The sequence below is a fragment of the Amblyomma americanum genome, chromosome 2 (genome assembly GCF_052857255.1).
Source record: "Amblyomma americanum isolate KBUSLIRL-KWMA chromosome 2, ASM5285725v1, whole genome shotgun sequence".
NCBI classification, from domain to species: Eukaryota; Metazoa; Arthropoda; class Arachnida; order Ixodida; family Ixodidae; genus Amblyomma; species Amblyomma americanum.
In genome coordinates this window covers 73871643-73892054 of record NC_135498.1, presented here as the reverse complement: position 1 = coordinate 73892054, position 20412 = coordinate 73871643, and the positions used below count along the sequence as shown (strand labels likewise).

The following is a 20412-nucleotide window of genomic DNA, read 5'->3' as shown; positions in this document are numbered from 1 at the left end:
TACTGCGCGTTGATTACCCCGCTCCAGAAATGCTGTATAATGTTTTGGCCTCACGCACACAGACGGAACAAAACAAGAAATGTTGTCATTAAAGAAATCTTCATTCACGTTACATCACTTCTAAGCACATAGCGGTGAGGTCACATGTAGGAAACTATCTTTGTAATCGGTGTTTGGATGAAAGCATCTGCTTTTAATATCGGCTAGTTTTCAAATATGTCTCGCATTGCAGGTGAGATTGGTGGTCTGGAGAATGCTAGGAACGGGGATGCTGGCGCATTCTTGCACAAGCATACTTACAGACATTTTACGCACGCGACGAACCTGAGGAACACTACAACTATTACACTATCATGACAAGCTCCTGTGAGAGAGGCTAGGAAAGTGTTCTCAAACGCAACAGAGAACGCATCAGAGAAAAGGCACTCTACTTGTTCCACAAATATAAAATCTATACACTGTTTGCAAAGAGTCTACGGTGTTTTCAAGTATTATCGCTTTGGCCGTCCGATAGGAATTTTGTGCATTAGTAACGAATAAAATTTATCTAATTTATCTTCAGGCTCACTGCGATTTCATCTCGGAGAACCAGGCAACAGAATGTCAGCAGCGGACAAGAAAACACTGCCAGGTGCAATAATTTGAAACATACGATGAAGGCAATAATCACAAAATCAGCTGCATAATTTTTGAAGTATGCAACATAGGTTTTTCCTGAAGAGGTTGTTCGAATGAGCTGAGAAACCCTGTTGTGCGCGTGAACTTTAAGCATTTTAAGCATTTCTGATACTTTTTCTACAGTTTATAACTCTAACAAATATCAGAATTTTATACGTGTTTTTGTGGTAAAGAAACAAATTTTAATTCCTTTTCGGTGTTGTGCTCTCAAGGGAAAACAGTTTGAGATCGGTCCTTTAAAAAAAATTACTATCTGTACTGTTTTCTATAGACGCCATATATTAGGGAGTTCCCAAAAGGAAAAAAAAAGGCGCACTTTGTTGCGTGGATAACGTGAGCTGCTCTATTCTGCCAACATAACGCAGTGGCCATAGCTACTTTCGAAAAGCATGTGCCATGTAGGTCAGAGCATAGTGACATTGTCAGGGACTACAAGAAGGCGAAGCGCGCATTGGCGTAGGACGGAGCGCTCGTGCTTGGCTCGCAGCCATTAAATCATTCCATCTCCATCCGTCATGTAGTTGTCTTCACCGGCTTGCCGTCACGTAATATTTGGTGCAATTGCCGGCGACGCTCATCATCCTGGTACTGTATCTTCGGCGCCCTGCGTCCAGGTAGTCGGCGGCATTTTCCAGGAATGCGCCACCTGGCTGCTTCCCAGCCTGCCAGACTGGAACCAACTTCGGCTTTCCATTCGACTTGAAGACAAGACGAACAGAAAACGACGAAACGACTAGCCATTATGACCACACCTACCCCAGACGCCGCCCACACATGAGCACAAATACCCATGCCATTCAGTGCGGCCATGGGCGTCGGCTGTGAATTCCTGATGACCTGCGGCCCGGCAGATTGTTGGCCATCGTTGAAGGGATCATCGTCTCATCCACCATGGCCGCAAGTCATTAAACTTATTTTCATTGCGCAACCATTGTGTCACGGCCATCGTCATTTCCTTCTCAAAGTCAGTGCCTTTCTAGTTCCCGATCGGGACGACAGCTCGGTATCCCGGGTCATGTCACTGTGAGGAACGAGAAGCGGGCAGTAGTAAGGAGTGGAGGGCTCGCAATAGGCTAGTAGCCAAAAACTCGGGGCATTGACATGCGTCATATTGTTATGTCTTCATTGGCTTGCCGTGCAAAAAAAATATTCCCGGCAGCGGATAGTAGTAGCTTAGTTGGAAGATGCTTTATATTGTCGACTGCTCCCCACTTCGAAAGCCCAGCTACAGCTGTGCTGTGCACAAACCAGCTAAACTTCTCCACAAGGCGGGAAACAAATGGTGTAATATTTATTCAAGAGTGCCGAGAAAATATGCAGTGTAAGGCACAAACGCCTCAAAACTGGCGAACAATCCTGGAAAGACTGACTTGATTTTCTGCCTTTCGTTGATGTATAGGGGGTCGATCGCGGCAGCATGGAAGTGAAATGAACTGTTTTTACGCATTTTCTATTACTTGGCCTTACATTTTTTTTGCTCATACTGGTTGTCTTTCCAGCCAGTGCTCACGCTTAAATTAGTAGTCTTCAGATATTTGTGCCTCCTGGTTATATCTAGTTATATTCCACACATTCCACACCGTCCTCGAATATAGCACACCCTTTGATGTGCTTGAAAATCTGCCTTGAAATGAATTGAATGCCTTGATGGAGCAACATGTGCTCTTACCCAAGATATTTAATCGAGCATTAACGGGGGCTAGTTGGTATTTCATTGTAATGTAACCGCCCCACACTGATACTTGGTACACAGACTTTCGTTTGACTGCTGTTCTTTGTGCACGTATTTCTGTGCTAAGTATCAGTCTGACGGGGTTTCTGTAGAAAGGTTGTGAGAAGTGTCCCTGAATGAAGCCCTGCGTCTCAATCATTTATTAATGGAGCGACGACTTTTTACTGGCAATCCATAAATATTTTGCGGCCGAAAGGTGCCGAAAAGCCAGAACCATGAAAACGTATAACCATATAAAGCAATCTCGCTCTCGATATGAAAACCCAAGCTACGATTCTGTATATATTTCCAGTTGAAATTTCAGAACGCTTGTGCGACATACTTAACAGGATGTAATTTTGGTTTGTTTTTTCTTCCAGCACTTTTTGGTAAATGCCTCTTCTTTCAATGCAAGGTCAACGTTAGCGCAAACAGTACACGTCTGGCTGTCCAGGCTTTTACGTGCTTTCAAGCACGATCTAGCATCGCAGTGCCTCGGTGCTGCAATTCTGCATAACTTATTGCGATTGAAACGGATGCGGCTTTCACATTTTCGCAACTCATATAGCTTTCACGCATGCAGTACAGCGGCATCCACTAACTCGCCAGCTTTCCTAGTCTTTTTTCGTATGCAGCTACCGGGCAAGCAGTGTATGATAAAGAGCAATAAACCATGCGCACAAAAGTCACGTAATAAAACATGGTCAGCCGGAACGGGGAAGAGTCAAGTTAGGTATTCTGAGCCGAGACGCCAGCAATGTCACTTTCGCTTTCGTAATAGATTTTAGAACGCTAGTGTTTTGCGAAGACCATTAGAAAATCAGCGCTCTTATTAGTATGAAGCGCGAGTGTTTGTGGTGAAAGCCGATTTGGACGAAGACGAGAATCTTGGAGGTTTTTATGTGCCTACCAACAAACTTAGAGTGACTACAGGTCCAATCTGCAATTTTCTTTCCTTTTATTCTTTACGGGCACTTGCAGCATCTCTTGAGAGCTGTAACCTACTAAGCCGTATCGTAGTTCTGAGCTCTCACTGCCGTAGGCAAAAAAAGCGTTACACTCTTCCGACCGTGAAGTAATGACAAACGACCGGGCTTAAGCTTTCTTAAATTTCCTTCTAAGAGCCACGTGAAAAAAATCAGAGGGGACACTGAAAGGGCCACAAAAAATTGTGTTCGAGCTTGGCTTTAAAGATTAAGCTTGCTTTATGTAGAGCACAGGCCAACGAGCGTTCATGCCGCGTACGAGACCTCAAAAGCGAGCGAGAAATGTATAATGCATTTTCAAAAATTCCCGCCTTCAAACCTCGCGACGACGCGGGGTGCCGGGCTTTCGCGTGGTATCGGGATTTCGCCCGCTCTGTGTGGAATGAACCTCGTTAAGCCTAATTTGAGCTGCACACCCCGTACCACTAAGATCTCACGTGGGCCGTGCCGGGGCTGGAAAGCGGGCGTGCCTACAGGGCATACCCTCAGAGGTATGCACCGTGTTTGCCGTCGGTGGGGCTCCGCGGGCCACTTTCGGTCGCAATGCTCGGCATTTTTTTTTGTTTACGCGGCGTAGTCCACGGCCACCAGAGCGAAGGCTGTGCCCTGCTCTGCCGGCGCTGAGGTTATGATCACCCGACTGTGGCGTGTAAATAAAAATTGAAAATTGGTTTTTGAGGAAAGGAAATGGCTCTTATCTGTCTCACATTTCCGTGGACACCTGAACCGCGCCGTGAAGGAAGAGATAAAGAGAGGGAGTGTAAGAATAAATGGAGAAAGAGGTGCCGTACTGGAAGTCTCTGGCATAATTTTGACCACCTGGGGATCTTTAATGTGCATTGACATTGCACAGCACACGGGCGGCGCCTTTTACGTTTCGCCTCCACCAAAACGCGGCCGCGGTCGGGTTCGAAGCCGGGTACTCCGGCTCAGTAGACGAGCGCCTTAACCACAGCCACCGTGGCGGGTCCAGTGCGCCGTTCCTAATCGGACGCGGCTACAGCTGCTTTTCCCCCGCTCACACCAGTGACGGCTACAGGGACAGCCCCCTCTGGTCAGCCGGCTGGGTCGACAGCCAGCCGAGAGGAGGCAGAAATGGACCCTGTGGAAGACCCCACGTCAAGTGCGCTGCCGCGTTCGGATTTTGGCGCAGAGGCGGGAGGAGCGACCAGCCATTGACGTGGCGTTTGTCAAGTCTGCGGCTGGTCCAACGGAGCATGTTATTGCGGTGTCTGCGTCGACAGCTGATACCGTGGTGGCCCCACTCCATCTCGTGTGCTTCGCGCTATCGACGCGACGACTCCTGCCGCATCGAGGCCTCCAGCCCCGTCATGCGCGTCTAAATTTCACAATGTCTAGGACAAGTAAACGGTTCAAGGAAAGAAAGTGCTGTACATTTGAGCGCTTTGCGCCCTTCCAAAGTGTGCGGTGCACTGGGAAAGCAGGCTGGTCGTGTCTTCGGGCTGACGGCGAAGCGTGCTACTGCGGGCTACTCGAAAGGTCGCGGTGCCTAGGCGAAGCAAACGGGGCGCTTGAAGAGGCTTCCTACGTTGCGCAAGGTACAGGAGGCATCCACTGTTGTGTGCCAGCTTACGCCGGCGTCCAACGCGCCCCTTGCGAAGATGAGCCCGGTGCGGAATGTGGACGATTCCAGCGGCTCTTGCAGCCTTGGTGTGGGACGCATCCCGACCCGGGTTGAACTTAATGAGTGTGACATGGGCATGGAGCATCCCGCGAGAGGTGAAGCGCTGTGTTTTGTCTCAACGCTCAGGTCCGGTCGAGGCTGCTCCTCCGGGCGACCATCTCATATCATGAGATGGTCGCAGGGAGGAGCAGCCTCCTAGAAAGACCCGTCATTCCTCCGGAGTGCCGGGGGGCTCCGCTTAATGTGAGTGTGCCGCGCCTTAGTGGTGCCGTCTCAGGCCGCGCATCTTCCATTCCGGCGTTCCATTTTCAATAACCTTTACGACATGAGAGTTTAAAAATCTTTCATTGAATGCCCAGAGCTTCCGAAGCCATGGGAAGCAGACAGAATTAATAGATTTAGCTTTAAGAGCCCTATATGTCTTATGCGTTAAGAACAAATTTTGCAAAACTTTTTTACCCGCCGCGGTGGCTTAGTGATTAGGGTGCTCGACTACTGATCCGGAGTTCCCGGGTTCGGTCCAGACGACGGCGGCTGCGTTTTTATGGAGGAAAAACGCCAAGGCGCCCGTGTGCTGTGCAATGTCAGTGCACGTTAAAGATCCCTAGGTGTCGAAATTACTCCGGAGCCCTCCACTACGCACCTCTTTCTTCCGTTCTTTTTTCACTGCCCCCTTTACCCCTTTTCTTAAGGCGTAGTTCAGGTGTCCGCCGATATATGAGACATATACAGCGCCATTTCCTTTCCACAAAAACCAATTATTATTATTATTAAAACTTTTTGATGTATTGGCATTGAAGGGCATGTTTCAACTTGATTGCTTCTTTTCTTTCACCACTTTACATTCGAGTGCCATAAGAATGGTGGTGTTTAACAGATCACTTCACTTTTGAAAGTGGCTTGTTGGGCTAGTTGATTATGCATTAATCAAAACCAGTGCATGAAAACACGGACAGAAAGGTGTGCTCAGCAAAATGATTTGTTGGCCAAGTTGTTTCTTTGTAGCATAAAGATGGGTTGCGCAAAAGGAACAACTGACATGACAGGAGACTGAACAAGCAAAAACTATTAACAACTGAGTTAATCAAATAACCGACATTTAGTATGTGCATGCCAGTGCAGGCACAAAATAGTATCACAAACAAAGAGTGTAAACAAAAATTACAGGTTTACGTCATCATAATTTCAAGGAAGCGTGCTTCTCTCTTATAGAGTCTGAGTGATGTGTGAAAGCAATGGAACTTCTAGAAGCATTTTTTTATCAAGTAGAAAGGACAAAATGCATAAGTGTCAAGTGATACATCAATCAGACTAAATAAAAGAGAGGAACGTTTTTTCTTTAAAGCATGACGGCGTTGTCTTGTTTTTTTTTTTTACACTTTGTGATACCCTTCTGTGCCTGCGCTGACATGCAGATATTGTTATGTGATGGCAATTCGATGATTGAGAGGAGATGACAGACGTTTACAGGATGATTTAATGGCAGACGTCCTGGCGCGAGCACTCCTGCCCGCGCCACTGCACAATTCGTCGTCTTCTTGTCCGTCCCGATATTTAAATGTCTGTTCTTTGAACAAATCAGTTAGTATTTTGCGCTTGCCTCGTCTTCTTTCATGAGAATTTTCTCTTTTGCGCAACCCACCTTTAAGGTAAAAAGGCGAGTCTGTGCAGATCTTTCTGTCCATGTCTGCTAAGGATGGTTTTAGTTAATAAAACTTTACATATGATAGCACTCTTTGTACTCGCACGTGGTACGCATGAGAGTATTCTGGGAAATGAGTTCTTCATGAGTGTAAGGGTGTACACTAGGCTCTCGGCCAGTGAAATATCTATCGGTCTCAACATGCTTCCTTCGAGTGCAGCAGAAAGGGTGGGATAATGTGTCATGAGGGAGCACTTCCTTCACGAAAAGTGTTGTGGGGCTGAAAGAGCACTGCAAACACTAGAACACTGAGCTGCAGATATTTGGTATGCTTCCTAAAGGTTATCAATGCCGGATGTGTTGCCTGCCGCCCCGGTAGAAGCTTTTGTCCACTCGCATTTTTGCGGAACGCCGTTTAGGGGCAGTCACATTATAGATGAATAATGATAATAATAATAATAATAATAATAATAATAATAATAATAATAATAATAATAATAATAATAATAATAATAATAATAATAATAATAATAATTGGTTTTTAGGGAAGCAAAAGACGCAGGATCTATCTCATATATCGTTGGACACCTGAACCGCAGTCTAAGTGAAGGGATAAAGGAGGTAGTGAAACAAGCGCATCTGACTGGTTTGGGATCAGCAGGTTGACGAGCTCCGGTGCGGCGAAGGGTAGAATCTGTGCTATATTAGGTGGTCCGGTTTTCAAGCATAGTGGCCAACAGTTTCTTCATTGATTTGAACCACATTGCGTGTCCATGGTAGATATTCACTCGCGTGCTTAGATCGGTACCTTTTCGTGTGTAGAACAAAAACATCAATCACAGACTGTGACACTGCATTGCAAAGAATCAAAAACGTGATGCCAAACATTGCTCTGTTCGTTGAAATATTCTAAACTGAAACTTGCCTGCCTATAAAGAACAATAAACTTTCGCTAATTAAAATACATATGAAAAACTTTGAGGTAGATATTAGGCACTATAAGAACGAACTGCTATATTTTGCCCTTCTTGGATTGCATGGGACTACTGAGAGCCATGACACTTGTATCATCAACAAAGCTGAAGCATTCCCTTCACGAGGTTTCCTAAAACGAGTGCAAAGAAAAAGCTCTTCCTGGACAACCAAAGACCTTGTTTTAGGTTCAGAACTATTGCCTTGAACAGTAGGAACGAAAAGAATTTGTAAAGAATTTGTATTTTGTAACTGGCACACATTTTTCAATAGCAACTTGATCTAAAGCTACGTGATCAATTGCATGTATCTTATACACAAAAATGTTCAGTGAATCAAAGAAACATTGATGTGGCAATAGAACAACACAATTGGGAATCTGTACTGCCGTTTACTAGGTATGCATTCTTCACCATAAAAAATGAAGCGACCCTGTAAAGCGCATTGATCCTATTATAACCGCTCTCCTCGGTACATCCTGAACTGCCTCTTGCTGTTTTTGATCGATGATCATCCTTGCATTGCTCATACTGTGTGTGTGTTACCGAAGAAGCTTTTACGATCTCCGGCTTGAAACTGCGTTTCCGGAACGCTTGAAGGCATGATAAAAACACAGCTGTCGGCATATGACGCGAGCATCTGGCTTTGGCGACCGCTCAGGAAACGCTGCCTACATTAGACGCTGCTGTAGGGTAGCATTGGGCCCTTTGAGTCTATTGATGCACTCAGTGAGGAGACTCAAAAGTTTGCAGGGTCTTTCCAAATGATCGTCGTTCAGCAAAAATCGAACTTGCCCACGTCGCCAGATTCAAGCCTTGCCATCTCCCCGAGTAGGCTACTGCTATGCAGAGGTTAAAATCATCATTCTCCTTCGAAAGGGAACGGCAGTCGGGCGTTTCTTTCTCGCTTTGAGTAATCAAGGACCAGGAAGCAGAGCCGGCGGAGGAGAAAAAAAACATTATTCGGTGTCACTACTCACGTCCAATGAAGAGGTGCGCTTTACCCAGTAAAGCCCTTTGGAAATCTGCTGAATCCGAGTGAAGCAAAGCTCTTCAGGAAGAAGGGGAGGATAAGTGAAGTAAACTCAGGAGATGGCGGTGTTACATGAGCATGGGAAGTTTTATTTATATGCTGTGATCTACAGAGAAAGCACAATGATCCACAGAATCCACAAACATTCAGTTACAGAATATCAGTGGGAAGAAATTATCTTTTAGCCTAATCTTTGCAAAGGGTGTGTACTGGTTCCCTGTTGTGCTACTAGTGACCTTGAGAGAAGAATGTGTGTTTTTTTTAATGTTTTTTTAGTGATCTCTGTCCCTACATGTACTACATAAAAAACCTAGGCGATAACATCGATGGCGGCTTCACTATAGGATACCACAACATAGTACTGGCCTAAAACATTCAGACGACGGCACCCCCCCCTCCCCCCCCCCCCCCAAAACGGCTTCACATGTACTCTTCTGCGCAATCTAATTGACGCAGACCGTATAACGAGACTATCTCACATCGACGAGGGTTGCAACGAAGACGACCTCCCGGACAAGTAGTGAACACTCAACATCATTACCCCAAAAGCAGGAAAAGAGCATGCTCAACAACTTCTGACAAACGTTCTTAAAAATATATGCGGGGAAGTCAGTGTAATGGCTTGTACTGAAACTTTAAGATCACCTGAAAAACGCGAAAAATTTTCCACACCACCTCATACAGTACCCTAAGAACGTCACGCAGGACCAAGCTTCTGTAGCCAAAGACAGTAAAGAAACAAGCGCTGCTCGCAATAGAGAGAAAATGCCTTTTGATAACGTTACACACGATATACTTAAATCCGTTGTCGACATTCTATGTGGCTCCAATGTGTACATCTTCAAAGACAGATAGTGGGTTTCAAGGCTGAATAGTCTATATCCTTGCCAGTAAACTTTACTCGAGGGGCACCTCTAGGATCAATCATATTTCTCAGCCTATATTACTGTATGTTCGAACTTCTTCTCACCTTCTGCGGCAACGACATTACCCTATGGTGCGAAACCAGATCTCTGGCGGACGTTGAAACAGCGCTCCAGTAAGGCGTAGACACAACAGTGGAGCACTTACGCAGGTTCGGAATCCAAACTTAAAGGACTTACGACAGGTTAAGGTCAATAGAGTACCTCGCCCGCACTTCTAATGTATCGCTGACATCTTATAGGCACCGATATTTTGCTTCTTGTTTTTCTTCTTTCAAACTGTATGCATTAGACTTTGGTATAAATGAAACACCCTGTCTTATTCGCCCTGGACTGATAAATAATTTATAATTGAATTTTTTCTTTATACTGTTTTGGTTGCATCAACCGAACGATAGGTGTGATGTGTAGCTAATAATCAGCTAACGTGAGACAAAAAACAAATATAACTCCTGGTACATGGTTTGTTGTAGTTTTAACTCTTGATCCAGGCTGGTTTAAGTGCTGCAAGAAGTGAAAATTACGTAGCAGCGTTTATATTGCAGTTTTTATGTCCCGGACGTGACCTAAATTTAGACTGCACCTCACATCCATCGTTCAGTTGATGAAACCGAAACAGAAACAGCACGAAAGAAGAAATTCAATAATAAACTATTTAGTTGTCTCAGGCATACGCGATTGCGACGCGGTGATTCAGGTATTGTAATTTCTAATCATGATTTTAAAGATGACAGCTAGCATGCGATAAAATAAGGTCTTTAAAGTTCTTTAAGCAGGCAATGAACCAAATGAAAGATCAAAAGGAAACGAATGCCTTGAAACAACTCAGTGTATCATCAAAGCTCGTGTTCAATGTCCCCCCCCCCCCCCCCCAACGCCATACTATGATCCATCAAATATCCACATTAGAACCACGACTATAACGTTATACCTCGAAAAGGCTTAATAAATATCGCGGACATAAGCCGGCGTATTTCGAGCAAAAAACACAGACTTAGTGCAGAGCAAGAAACACACCTCGTCACAGCGTTCTTGCATAAGAGGCTCTTATACCCCTCCCTCATCCCCAACACTAAAACAAACAAAAACTTGAAACCACTGATAGCACAAAACACACACAAAGCAGCCATAAGTTATATACTCTTGTAAACCTAAATCTGGCTTGAAATTGTAGATAGATAGATAAAGAGGAAGAGGGAAAGGAATTGTATTTTTGTATTGTGTGTACGTGGACCCGAACTAGCCGTTGGCTATGGGTCGAAAAAGGGTTTTCATTCTTTCTACAATAGAAATGTAAAATGAATTGAAGTGTACCGACGAGCGTCTTATGCATTCCTGTTGAACACAACCTCTCAGGTATAGATAAGTAGTGCGCAAGTCACAAATGGAGCAGAGATGCGACACCCTCAACGAGTACAGAACACCCCAATGCTGTTGGCACCATTTTGTCAGCACCCTCACATTCCCAAAATGATCAAAAAATTTGTAGAGCGAAGGTTTCGGGCGCTGCGCATTATTTAAAGAAAAATGTTATAGCTTCGGATTATTCATTTAGGTTAATTGCACCCACTCCACCCTTTATCCTCCCATTCACACATTACCTCTTCCGTCCAGGGCAGGTGGCACCAGCGAATTGGAATAAGAAGTTTATAAATTAAAATGAGGGAGATACATTCCGATTGTAAATATAAGTGATACCACAACTTAAGAATTTACAGCACACGCCGTATATATTACACGATAGGATGCAGGGCTATATAGCTAAACCAAAGCTATAGTAGCTTTCACTGTAAACTACGGCGCGAACCTTCTAATAAAAACGACGTGATGCTGAAGCCAGGCAAATATTGACATCGCCGTCAAACTTTATATGGGTGCGTTTGACAATCACATGATGAAGATGGCCTTGCTTTCTGAGCCTGACTAGTTCGGGTACCGCTACACAGCTCAAGTGGCTTTGTTTCTTAAATGAAGTGAACCCTGAAAGGCTTCATTACAATGAAGCCTCAGTCAAATCTTCGACACCAAGGGCAGGAATGCTTCACTAACACGCATTCTATTGGTTTAGATATTTGATCAACTATTAGAAGCAAGAGTAACTTCATGTGATGAGCTCACAGGGAAGCACAAGCATTTGTCAGTCTCCCTGATCTTCCGCTAAACTTTTACGCGCATGCAACGCATGGCGTTAATAATTCCGCACAGAATTATGAGACAAATATCTCCAGAAGAGCCGTTTATTTCATGACCATTATCAGGCGAACTGATAGAAGCCCCGAAAAGTGCTCGTTCATTGCAGTGTGCTTGAATTGTGGCGCGATGTCCGAAAGGTACTGAATTTCTGCAATGTGAAAAGAGGTGCATTTTAGAGGATCACTGGTAAAAAAAAAATTGCTGGACACACAATTGAGCAAGTACTTACACTTCTTCTTGCGGAGGAGGGTAGCATAGCTGAGTGGGCTGCCGAGACCATAGCCGTAGTTCAGGCCGTAGCCGAGGAGACCGTGGCCGTAACCGTAGTGGCCGGCCCCATAGCCGAGGGAGCCAACACCGTATCCGTAGTAGACTGGGGCGGAGTGGGCAAGACCGTAGCTACCGTAAGTACCGTAGGTAGCCAGTGCTGGGGAAGCGTGGACGGCAGTCACGGCTGGGGCGGCGTGGACGGTAGCAAGAGCTGGGGCAGCGTGGACAGCGGTGACGGCTGGAGCGGCGTGGACGGCGGCGAAGGCTGGGGCAGCCTGGACGGCGGTGACGGCTGGAGCAGCGTGGACAGCAGTGACAGCTGGGGCAGCAACGGCAACTTGGGCAGAGCGGACCACGGTGGTCAGGGCTGGAGCAGCATAGCTGGTGGCGACCCTGGTGACAGCTGGAGCAGCATAAGTGGCAAAGGCTGGAGCGGACTGCACAACCTTGGTCACAGCTGGGGCAGCGGCGTAGCTCACGGCCGGAGCAGCGGCGTAGGTGGCAACCCTGGTGACAGCTGGGGCAGCGGCATAGGTGGCGACGGCTGGAGCGGCGTGAGCGACGGTGGCAACAGCTGGGGCGGCGTGAACGGCAGTCACGGCTGGAGCAGCGTGGTAGGTGGAGACGGTGCGGGCAACAGCTGGGGCAGCAACAGCGTAGCTGGCAGGTTGGGCATATCCGTAACCGTAGCCGAGACCGTAGCCGGTAAGGCCGGAGTAGCCAATGCCGTGGGAGAGACCGTAGTGGCTGAGGCCGAGGCCGCCATAGCCAAGACCGGCGTAGCCGAGGTTACCGTAACCAAGGCCGTAGCCGGGGTTGCTGGCGAGGGTGTATGCGCCGGTGCCAAAGTGGCCAAGTTGTCCAGCGAAGGCGCTGGTGGCCAGGGCGAGGACGATGCAGGCACGAAGCTGGATGGTTTAAATGGTTGCGTTACGATGTAAAATGCACACGTTTCAGTTGTGAGGTCTTTTCAGTAGTTAGCGCGGTGACCAGTTCGTGAAGATAAAATTGTATATGATTTTATGGTGCCATGTTTGTTAGAATTTATACACGCTGATAGGTTGGAGAGAAAATCATGCGAGAAATGAGAGTGCCATGTTGACGAGATTGACTTAAGCTCCGTTATATATTTGCGGTGCCGCGTGCTACTTTGTATGGGCGCTTATGTTAAGTATTGCTGTTTAAAGAGGTTGGGTACGAGCAGGGCATAAATTTTTCTAGTACTTCTCTTTTACTATGAATGTAAGCGTATCGAAGACATCTTTGCATTTTTGTCGTCTCTCGTCAGTTATGAGTGTCCTACCATGAAATTTTTAACCGCATCGTTTCATTAAGAAGTTGTTTGCCAATGCAATAATATTTCATTTTGCGAGATGAGGCTATAATAATAAATTTATCCGCACATGCCAAATCAGGACGCTCGTAGTTTTCTGCTATTGTCCAAAACGTACCTCATTGGCTTACTACGAGACTCTTAACTGCTCAGTGCGAACGCAGGACAACCTTTAAATGCAAGATTTTTCGACACTTCAGAAGGCTGGACATTCCAGTAGATAAGTTCATCATATATTCTTTCAATATTCTACAGTTGCCTTACAAATTAATGTGATGTTCAAGAAAGCTGGACTTGGGACCTTGATTGGGACTTTTTTCAAAATCGTATTTGGTACGCTACACAAGAAACACGTGAGTGCTATCCATCCAACACTATTTGACTGGTAAACTCACTGTGAGTTTGACCGAATATGTATATAACTCACATTTAAGAGAAATTCATATAAAAAGATGAGGTTCTTTACCACATATCTACCAGCGGGCGGAAGGCAACCGGAGTGTAATATGAAATCTGTAGCATTTCTTTCAAGTTGGATATTAAAAACCAAATGCGTTACCTCTATCCATGAGAGTAGGAAACAGTATGGGTACTAACCATGGTGGTGTTCCTAGTCCGTTGGAGGAGCAGAAGCTTCTGATCTATGCCGGCGGCGCGGATCCTTTTATACCTGATAGTTTGCCGCAACAACAAGCACCAACTGGCTGTCACGTACGTGAGCGAAACGCGACTGCCCATTTTAAAATATTTCCTTACTCACCACCACTGCTTCAAGCAGGGCCTTTCTCGCTACACGCTTCAGGCTGAACAGAATCCATATTCTTCACCATCCCTCCTATCTTTTTTTTTGCTTGCTCGGGACCCGAATAATTTCTTCTTGCGTTACCTTGCATCTAACTTTTGCGTTACATGAGCTAGAACGAGCATTGACTTGTCACGTAGGCGACAGTGCACAATTAAACATTCAGCTCCAGTAGCTACTCCTAAGCCGCCCGAAGTGCAATGAAGACGAACTGGTGAGGATCATTGCGCTAACCTGACTTAATCTAACGCAGCTTTCCTTGCGCTATACTGTGCCTGTCCTTGGCACTGGAAACTCTAGCAAGGCGCTTCGCGTCACTTTTTAATTAGCATTTAAACCACCGCTTTCTCGTATTTACTGCAGCTGAAGGACAAACGAAGAGATTAAGTTCGAAGTCTCTTTTTTTTCCACTCAGCCACGCAGCGGAATGAAAAATCTAAATGTTACAGAATTGCTCTTTTTTTCACATGATGAGCTGGGTTGCTTTCTTCATGTAAGGTACTGCTCTTTTTTTTATAAAAGCGTAGTTAGGTGAAACGTGCAGTTCAGAAGACTTTCTTGGAAGAACCGCACTGATGATGGCAGCGTTTACTGCGTTGCGTTTCATATATTTCATTTAAAAACAGTTCGTGCCCTAAACTCAGCTTTTCAGTGGCGCTGAGGATGAATTGAAGTTGGCTTAAATGGATGGATCCTTAGGTTCGAATTGGAGAGAGACTACAACAGATGAAAATACAGACTTTATAAATTGAAAATGCTAAATAGTGGAATACAGGTATCATAAATACACGTATATGAACAATCTGCCATTTGCACAAGCAAACATTGGTAACACCAAAAAAAATTTGGTGTGCTGTGGTGGCGGGGGGGGGGGGGGGGGGGGAGATAGGCCAGACTGCACCGCCGTGTACTTCATTTCTTGATCTTGACGTGGCTTCTCGTCTTGGCGTTACACTTTTCAATCCAGGGGGCAGAAAATGTTCTAGGCGCCGTAGCACCGCCACTGTTTTCTTACGCTCACTATTTATGTTCCTACAAATCCTGCTGCTGAGTTCCCTTGCCAGGACATGAACCGTTTCTTCAGTCTGGCCGATACCGACGACATCCATTTGTGAACGGCATGTGAGCACGATACGAGGTTTGTGGCGCTCTTACCAGCCGACATCGGCAGCTTTATCTATCTGCTTCTGAGAAACTAGTAGACGCGTATGTTTATCATCACCGTTTGCTATCGTCATTTGAAGAATAAATTTACCCGTCCTTTCGAGGCAGTTGTACCGCTTTTGATGGGACGACTCTGCGTCTCATGAAATGTGTTAGAAATTTTAATGCAAAAAAGTGCCGTCGGTCATAAACTTGGTAAATAAGCTGGAGGGAAGGGACGTCGCCAGACTGCTCCATTTCAATTCGCTAGAGCGAAGTGACTTAAACAAACCGGAGAACTGAAGACAATGGTAAGACGGGCGAGTTGGTGATACATACTTAAAGGAAAATAGCGCAAAAGACGGGGCAAGTGAAGAAAACAACAGGACCAGGCTTTTGCGCTTTTTTCTCTTAAGTATGTATCAGCAACTGGCCCGTCTTGCCATTTTGTTGAACTACATTTCTTCTGCTTCGGGCACTTTCACTTTTCCTCAACCCTATCTAGATGACAAGGCCCTGCTGGCTTCATTAATAGCTCTGTGTGTGTGCAATGCTCGTGTGGCTTCGTGGTATGCGAAGAAAGGCCTGTGTCCGCAAGTTCTTCAGGTGATGTGCGGGTTTCTACAGCCATCCAAGGGACACGTCCGCCGTATGTGCAAAATCCTTGCGTCGGAATGGTGGCACCAAGAGCGATTCTTCAAAGACCGTCTTCCGGTGGCGTGTGAGTGTGGAAGTGACTTCCGACGGCACCAACGGGTCTTCCGGGACTGGAGCACAACGACTGATGAGTACACGGAGTTTTTATGGAAAAATTTACGACCCCAACTACCAAAAAGAAAGAAGGCATCTTTGCTCACCGGAAAAGTAATCATCCTAGGGGATACGCAAATTCCAGAGAAGCATGTGGACCTTCTGCGAATTGGACCAAAGTTCGCAGTAGAGCCGCATCTGCGTAAAGAGGAAAAGGTGACACTCGCCCGGTTAATTTTGGGTCTTGTGCACGATGACTACTGAACAAAGTGTATTGATGATTGTGCTGCTATTTTGGCCAGGACAACAAGTGATTACAAATATAGGCAGGGGTATGACTCGTTCGTTAATTTTCTAGTATCGAACCAGTTGAGACTACTGGCAGCAAATAAAGAGGGCTGTTTCGTGGTCCTGCCTGAAACAATGTTCTCGACTAAGGCAATGCTGGCTGTCCAGAACTTTGTTCCGATCCAGGATAAACCGCGGCCCTGCTTTTAATTCAAGAACTGATCCTCGACCGACTCAGAGCAGGAGTGAAAAAAGCGAAAGGCCTTTGTTTAAGTCTTTTTCTCTGTCAAGACACATAAGGTTGACTTGCCAGTTCGTGCGATTGTGATGGAGAATGGTACCTGGCAATATGAAGTCTCCAGATACCTGCAGAAGCATTTGGCTTCCCTAGCTATTAATGACCCTTTTAGGGTTCGCAACTCCGAGAACATTGTAAAATGTCTTCAGCATGATAATCCAGGGTCCTGCAATGCATTTAGTATAGACGTGGCGATTTGTTTTACTCTCTTCCTCCTAATGAAATGACGAGTGCGGTGGAAAAATGTCTCACAGCAGACAACGTCGAAGAAGAGTTCATAAGGGTTTGTGGTATATCAGTAGCTAGCTTCCTTGAATTGCTATCATTTTATGTAAAGGCTACATTCATTGAATGAGAAGGTAAGCTTTTCACGCAAAAAGCGGGTGTTTGTATTGGTTCCAGGATGGCACCGGTGTTAAGTTGCATCTTTTTATCTTTCGTAGTTCGGGGTAATCAAGCAAACTTGGCCGGCATAGCGTCGCTGATTTTCCGTTATGTTGACGACTTCTTAATCTTTGTTGATAAAACTAATTTTCCTAAAGCGTGGCTTTTTGCGCTTGTTGGTGCATGATCAAGCAAGAGACTATAGCGCAGTGCAGACAGGACACAGAAGAAACGAACAAAACGTAGCGCTCGTGTTGTTCGTTTCTTCTGTGTCCTGTCTACTCTGCGCTATAGTCTCTTGCTTAATTTTTCTAGAATATTACTGATGTTCTGAAAGTGTTTAAAGAAAATGATCATGGCCTGTAATTCACTACAGAGATCACGGCCGAAAACAAGCTGCAGTATTTAGATTTCAGCCTAGAAGTTCATACGGGACATATTTGCTGGGAATACTTGCCAAGTGCCGGCAAGCCGTTGTTGAATTACAAGTCACATCATTCTAAAACACTAAAAACAGGAATTTTTGTCTCATCGTTGTTTTCTGCTTTGTGCAAATCTTATGACCTTTTGTTTATTCATAGATTCAATGAACAGGCTAAAAGATTAAGAGAAGCAGGGTACCCGAATGATGCCACCTTGTTGGGCTGCAGCAAGATAGCCGAAAAACTTAAGACTTCGGCAGGTGTTCCTGGGTCAGACAGAGAGATGGAAAGGAAGAAGGTTGCAGTTCTCCCGTATGTGCACCGCCTTTCGCATAACCTGAAAAAAGTGGCGAACAGGTATAAAATAGTGGTTGTCTTTTCAGCTCCTAAAAGACTTGAAAGGTTATGTGCTAAGGTGGAGAGACAGGTTAGAAAACAAAACGAATTCCAAAGTACCTGTGGAATTAAACATAAAACTAAGTATGTTCCATGCTCTGAAGGGGTTGTGTATAAAATTCCTTTTTCTTGAGGACAAGTATACATTGGCTAGACGGGACGTTGTATTAACACGCGCCTAACTGAGCATGCTAATACATTGAAGGCTCATAAACCTACGAATCTAGTTGATCATGTCAGAGACTGCAAATCTTGCATCCCTTTTCATCACTGTGATGTTTTGTACAATCACCCTACGCAGTTAACTAGGGGATTATGGAGGCGTTCTATATGAAGAAAAAAACTAGATTGTGCGTTAGCAGAACGTCGGTTTGCCTGCATGATAGTGAAGTTCGGTACCTCAATACGACATAGCTACACGTTTGTTTGCTTTGTTATCTTGTTTGATTGCGCTGTTTATATTCCTGGTTTCCTGAGAATAAACCTTCAGTTTTGAGTAATAGCGCTGGTCCTGTTGCTTTCTTCACTTGTACCAGTCTTTTGTGCTTTTTTTCCTTACAGAGAATTCACTTGGCTGGAGGGAAGTGATCTCACCAGATCGGAAGTTACATCACTTCCGATAAGCACATTTACCGCTGCTAATGCTGCTGCGCAGCCAACACACATTGTAAGTACGTGCGCCCTGAATTTTCCTAGTAGGAGGTTGGACTCAGCGCCACGTCGGCATGTATTAAGTGAGATGGTGAAGCGGTTCACCCTATTAGCTTGCGCCAAGCGTGTCGTTATTGTGGTCAATGATTCCAGCTCGAGTGCGGGTGTGCACTGGACACTGGCCCCCTGAAATTCCTATCGGGTGCAGTATGCCACCCTGGATTCAGGTGGAGGAACAGGATAGTGTGTCGCGATTGAATAAATTCACCGTGAAGTATGACGTAGAGATGAAAAATGCGAAAAACAAGAGGGCGCAGAGAAAGGCGCATACCATACGCTTTCAGTAACGTTTTAATGTGAGACGTGCTACCTCCAGAAATGAGAGCGTCTTTTGCTTCTACACACTATTCGGAACTTTGTTTCGTGGCTGTCACAGCAAAGTTTAACGAATGTGTCTGTGGAGGTATAGAAGCGTAGGACGATGAATTCCGGTGTTGTGGGGTGTAGAATTGTAGCAGTGCTAGGTGTTACCTATTTTCGTGCACGGACTGCAACAGTTTCATCCCTGTCTTGGGTGTCATTGCCGATCCAAACTAGAGAATTACTTACGTTTTTAGATCTGTACGCACGTTTCTTGCATAGATTAATATTAGATCCCGGTACTTTAGCCATTTGCCTATAGATACCAATAAATGCTTAAAAGGGGAATTAAGGTGCTTGCATGCCCTTTGTGAAATTTTTTAGCAAATATTGCGTTTTGTTCTGACAATCTGTCCCCAGTTGCTGTAAACTTCTAAATCCGGCATTTCTCTAATTGATGTGCTTTTTCCATGGCAGGCGCCATGCGGGCAGGCAAGTCAGCAGCAAACACCTGCCGCATTCCATACAGGCACTGAATGCAGACGGCAGTTTTGCGTGTGAACACGTGAGCTGCGCACGCAAAGTATTGGAAGGCTGGAAGTACCGTTAGCTCACCGTAACAAGAAGCTACATGCACCAAAGAACATGTCCTCGTAAGTGTTCCTCAGAATTCCACGGACAACAATATGATAGGTTGAATTACGTCTGTTCCGCCCCTCGGTGCCAGTATTGGCCGGTGGACGCCGTAGTAAATTGATTTTTGACACGCGTTGGTAAACAACTACATTTGGCTGTCCGTTGGCGATCTGAGAGACGCTTTCCGACGTTGCGTGGGCAACTTCATCGTTTGAAGAGCGAATGTATAGAAATATAGGCAAGCTGTTTTTCTAAATACCGTTGTTCTAGAAGAAAAATTCATCAATATCCTTTACTGGATTAATCTCTCTTCTATTACTTTTTCATTTCATTACTCTCTCTCTCTTAGAGCTTACGTGGCGTGTAAATAATACATGCAAGAAGGTATTTGTGTTCTTCACGAATTTGGCTACATGTGCGAGATAGGAAAAGGACTGACGCTTTTGCATGACAAGATTCCTCACCTGACATTTTTTCGCGCCATGCACCGTGTCGCTCAATGTATCCGTCTCTCTTCTTCCAAAGTATGCGCCTTTCACTATCCTGCACAAAGCATGGAGAATAACTGCTTTCCCGGACACAGCAAGTGGCCTTCCGTTGCCTCCTCCGATTTTTTTTTGGCTCGAAAAGCAACTTAAGCACAGCAGTATATTTTCATGAAACTTCAAATTTAACTTAGTCCCCCTTTCATTAAACATGAAAATGGTGCTCTCTGTATGAACAGCACAAAAAAGGAGTTTAGAAAGGCAATTATACATAAAAAATACATGCTTACGTAAATGGCGAATTGTCTACATTAGCGGATAGCGTAACAAAGTTGCAGAAGATTTGAATCTCAGTAGAAAAATCATACAAGCAAGAGATTACCAACAAGCAGCACTTTGGCGACCGGAATGA

General features: G+C 45.3%; 1 protein-coding gene across 1 annotated transcript; it reads right to left on the bottom strand.

Moving 5' to 3' along the window:
• Nucleotides 1–11810: 11810 nt before the first annotated feature.
• LOC144121388 (uncharacterized) lies at nucleotides 11811–14066 on the bottom strand. Its single transcript, XM_077654584.1, has 3 exons — nucleotides 13983–14066; nucleotides 12012–12960; nucleotides 11811–11930 (listed from the first exon to the last, which is right to left on the bottom strand). Coding segments are annotated over exons 1-3 (954 nt in total). The 5' UTR covers nucleotides 13986–14066; the 3' UTR covers nucleotides 11811–11928.
• Between the last annotated feature and the right edge of the window lie 6346 nt (nucleotides 14067–20412).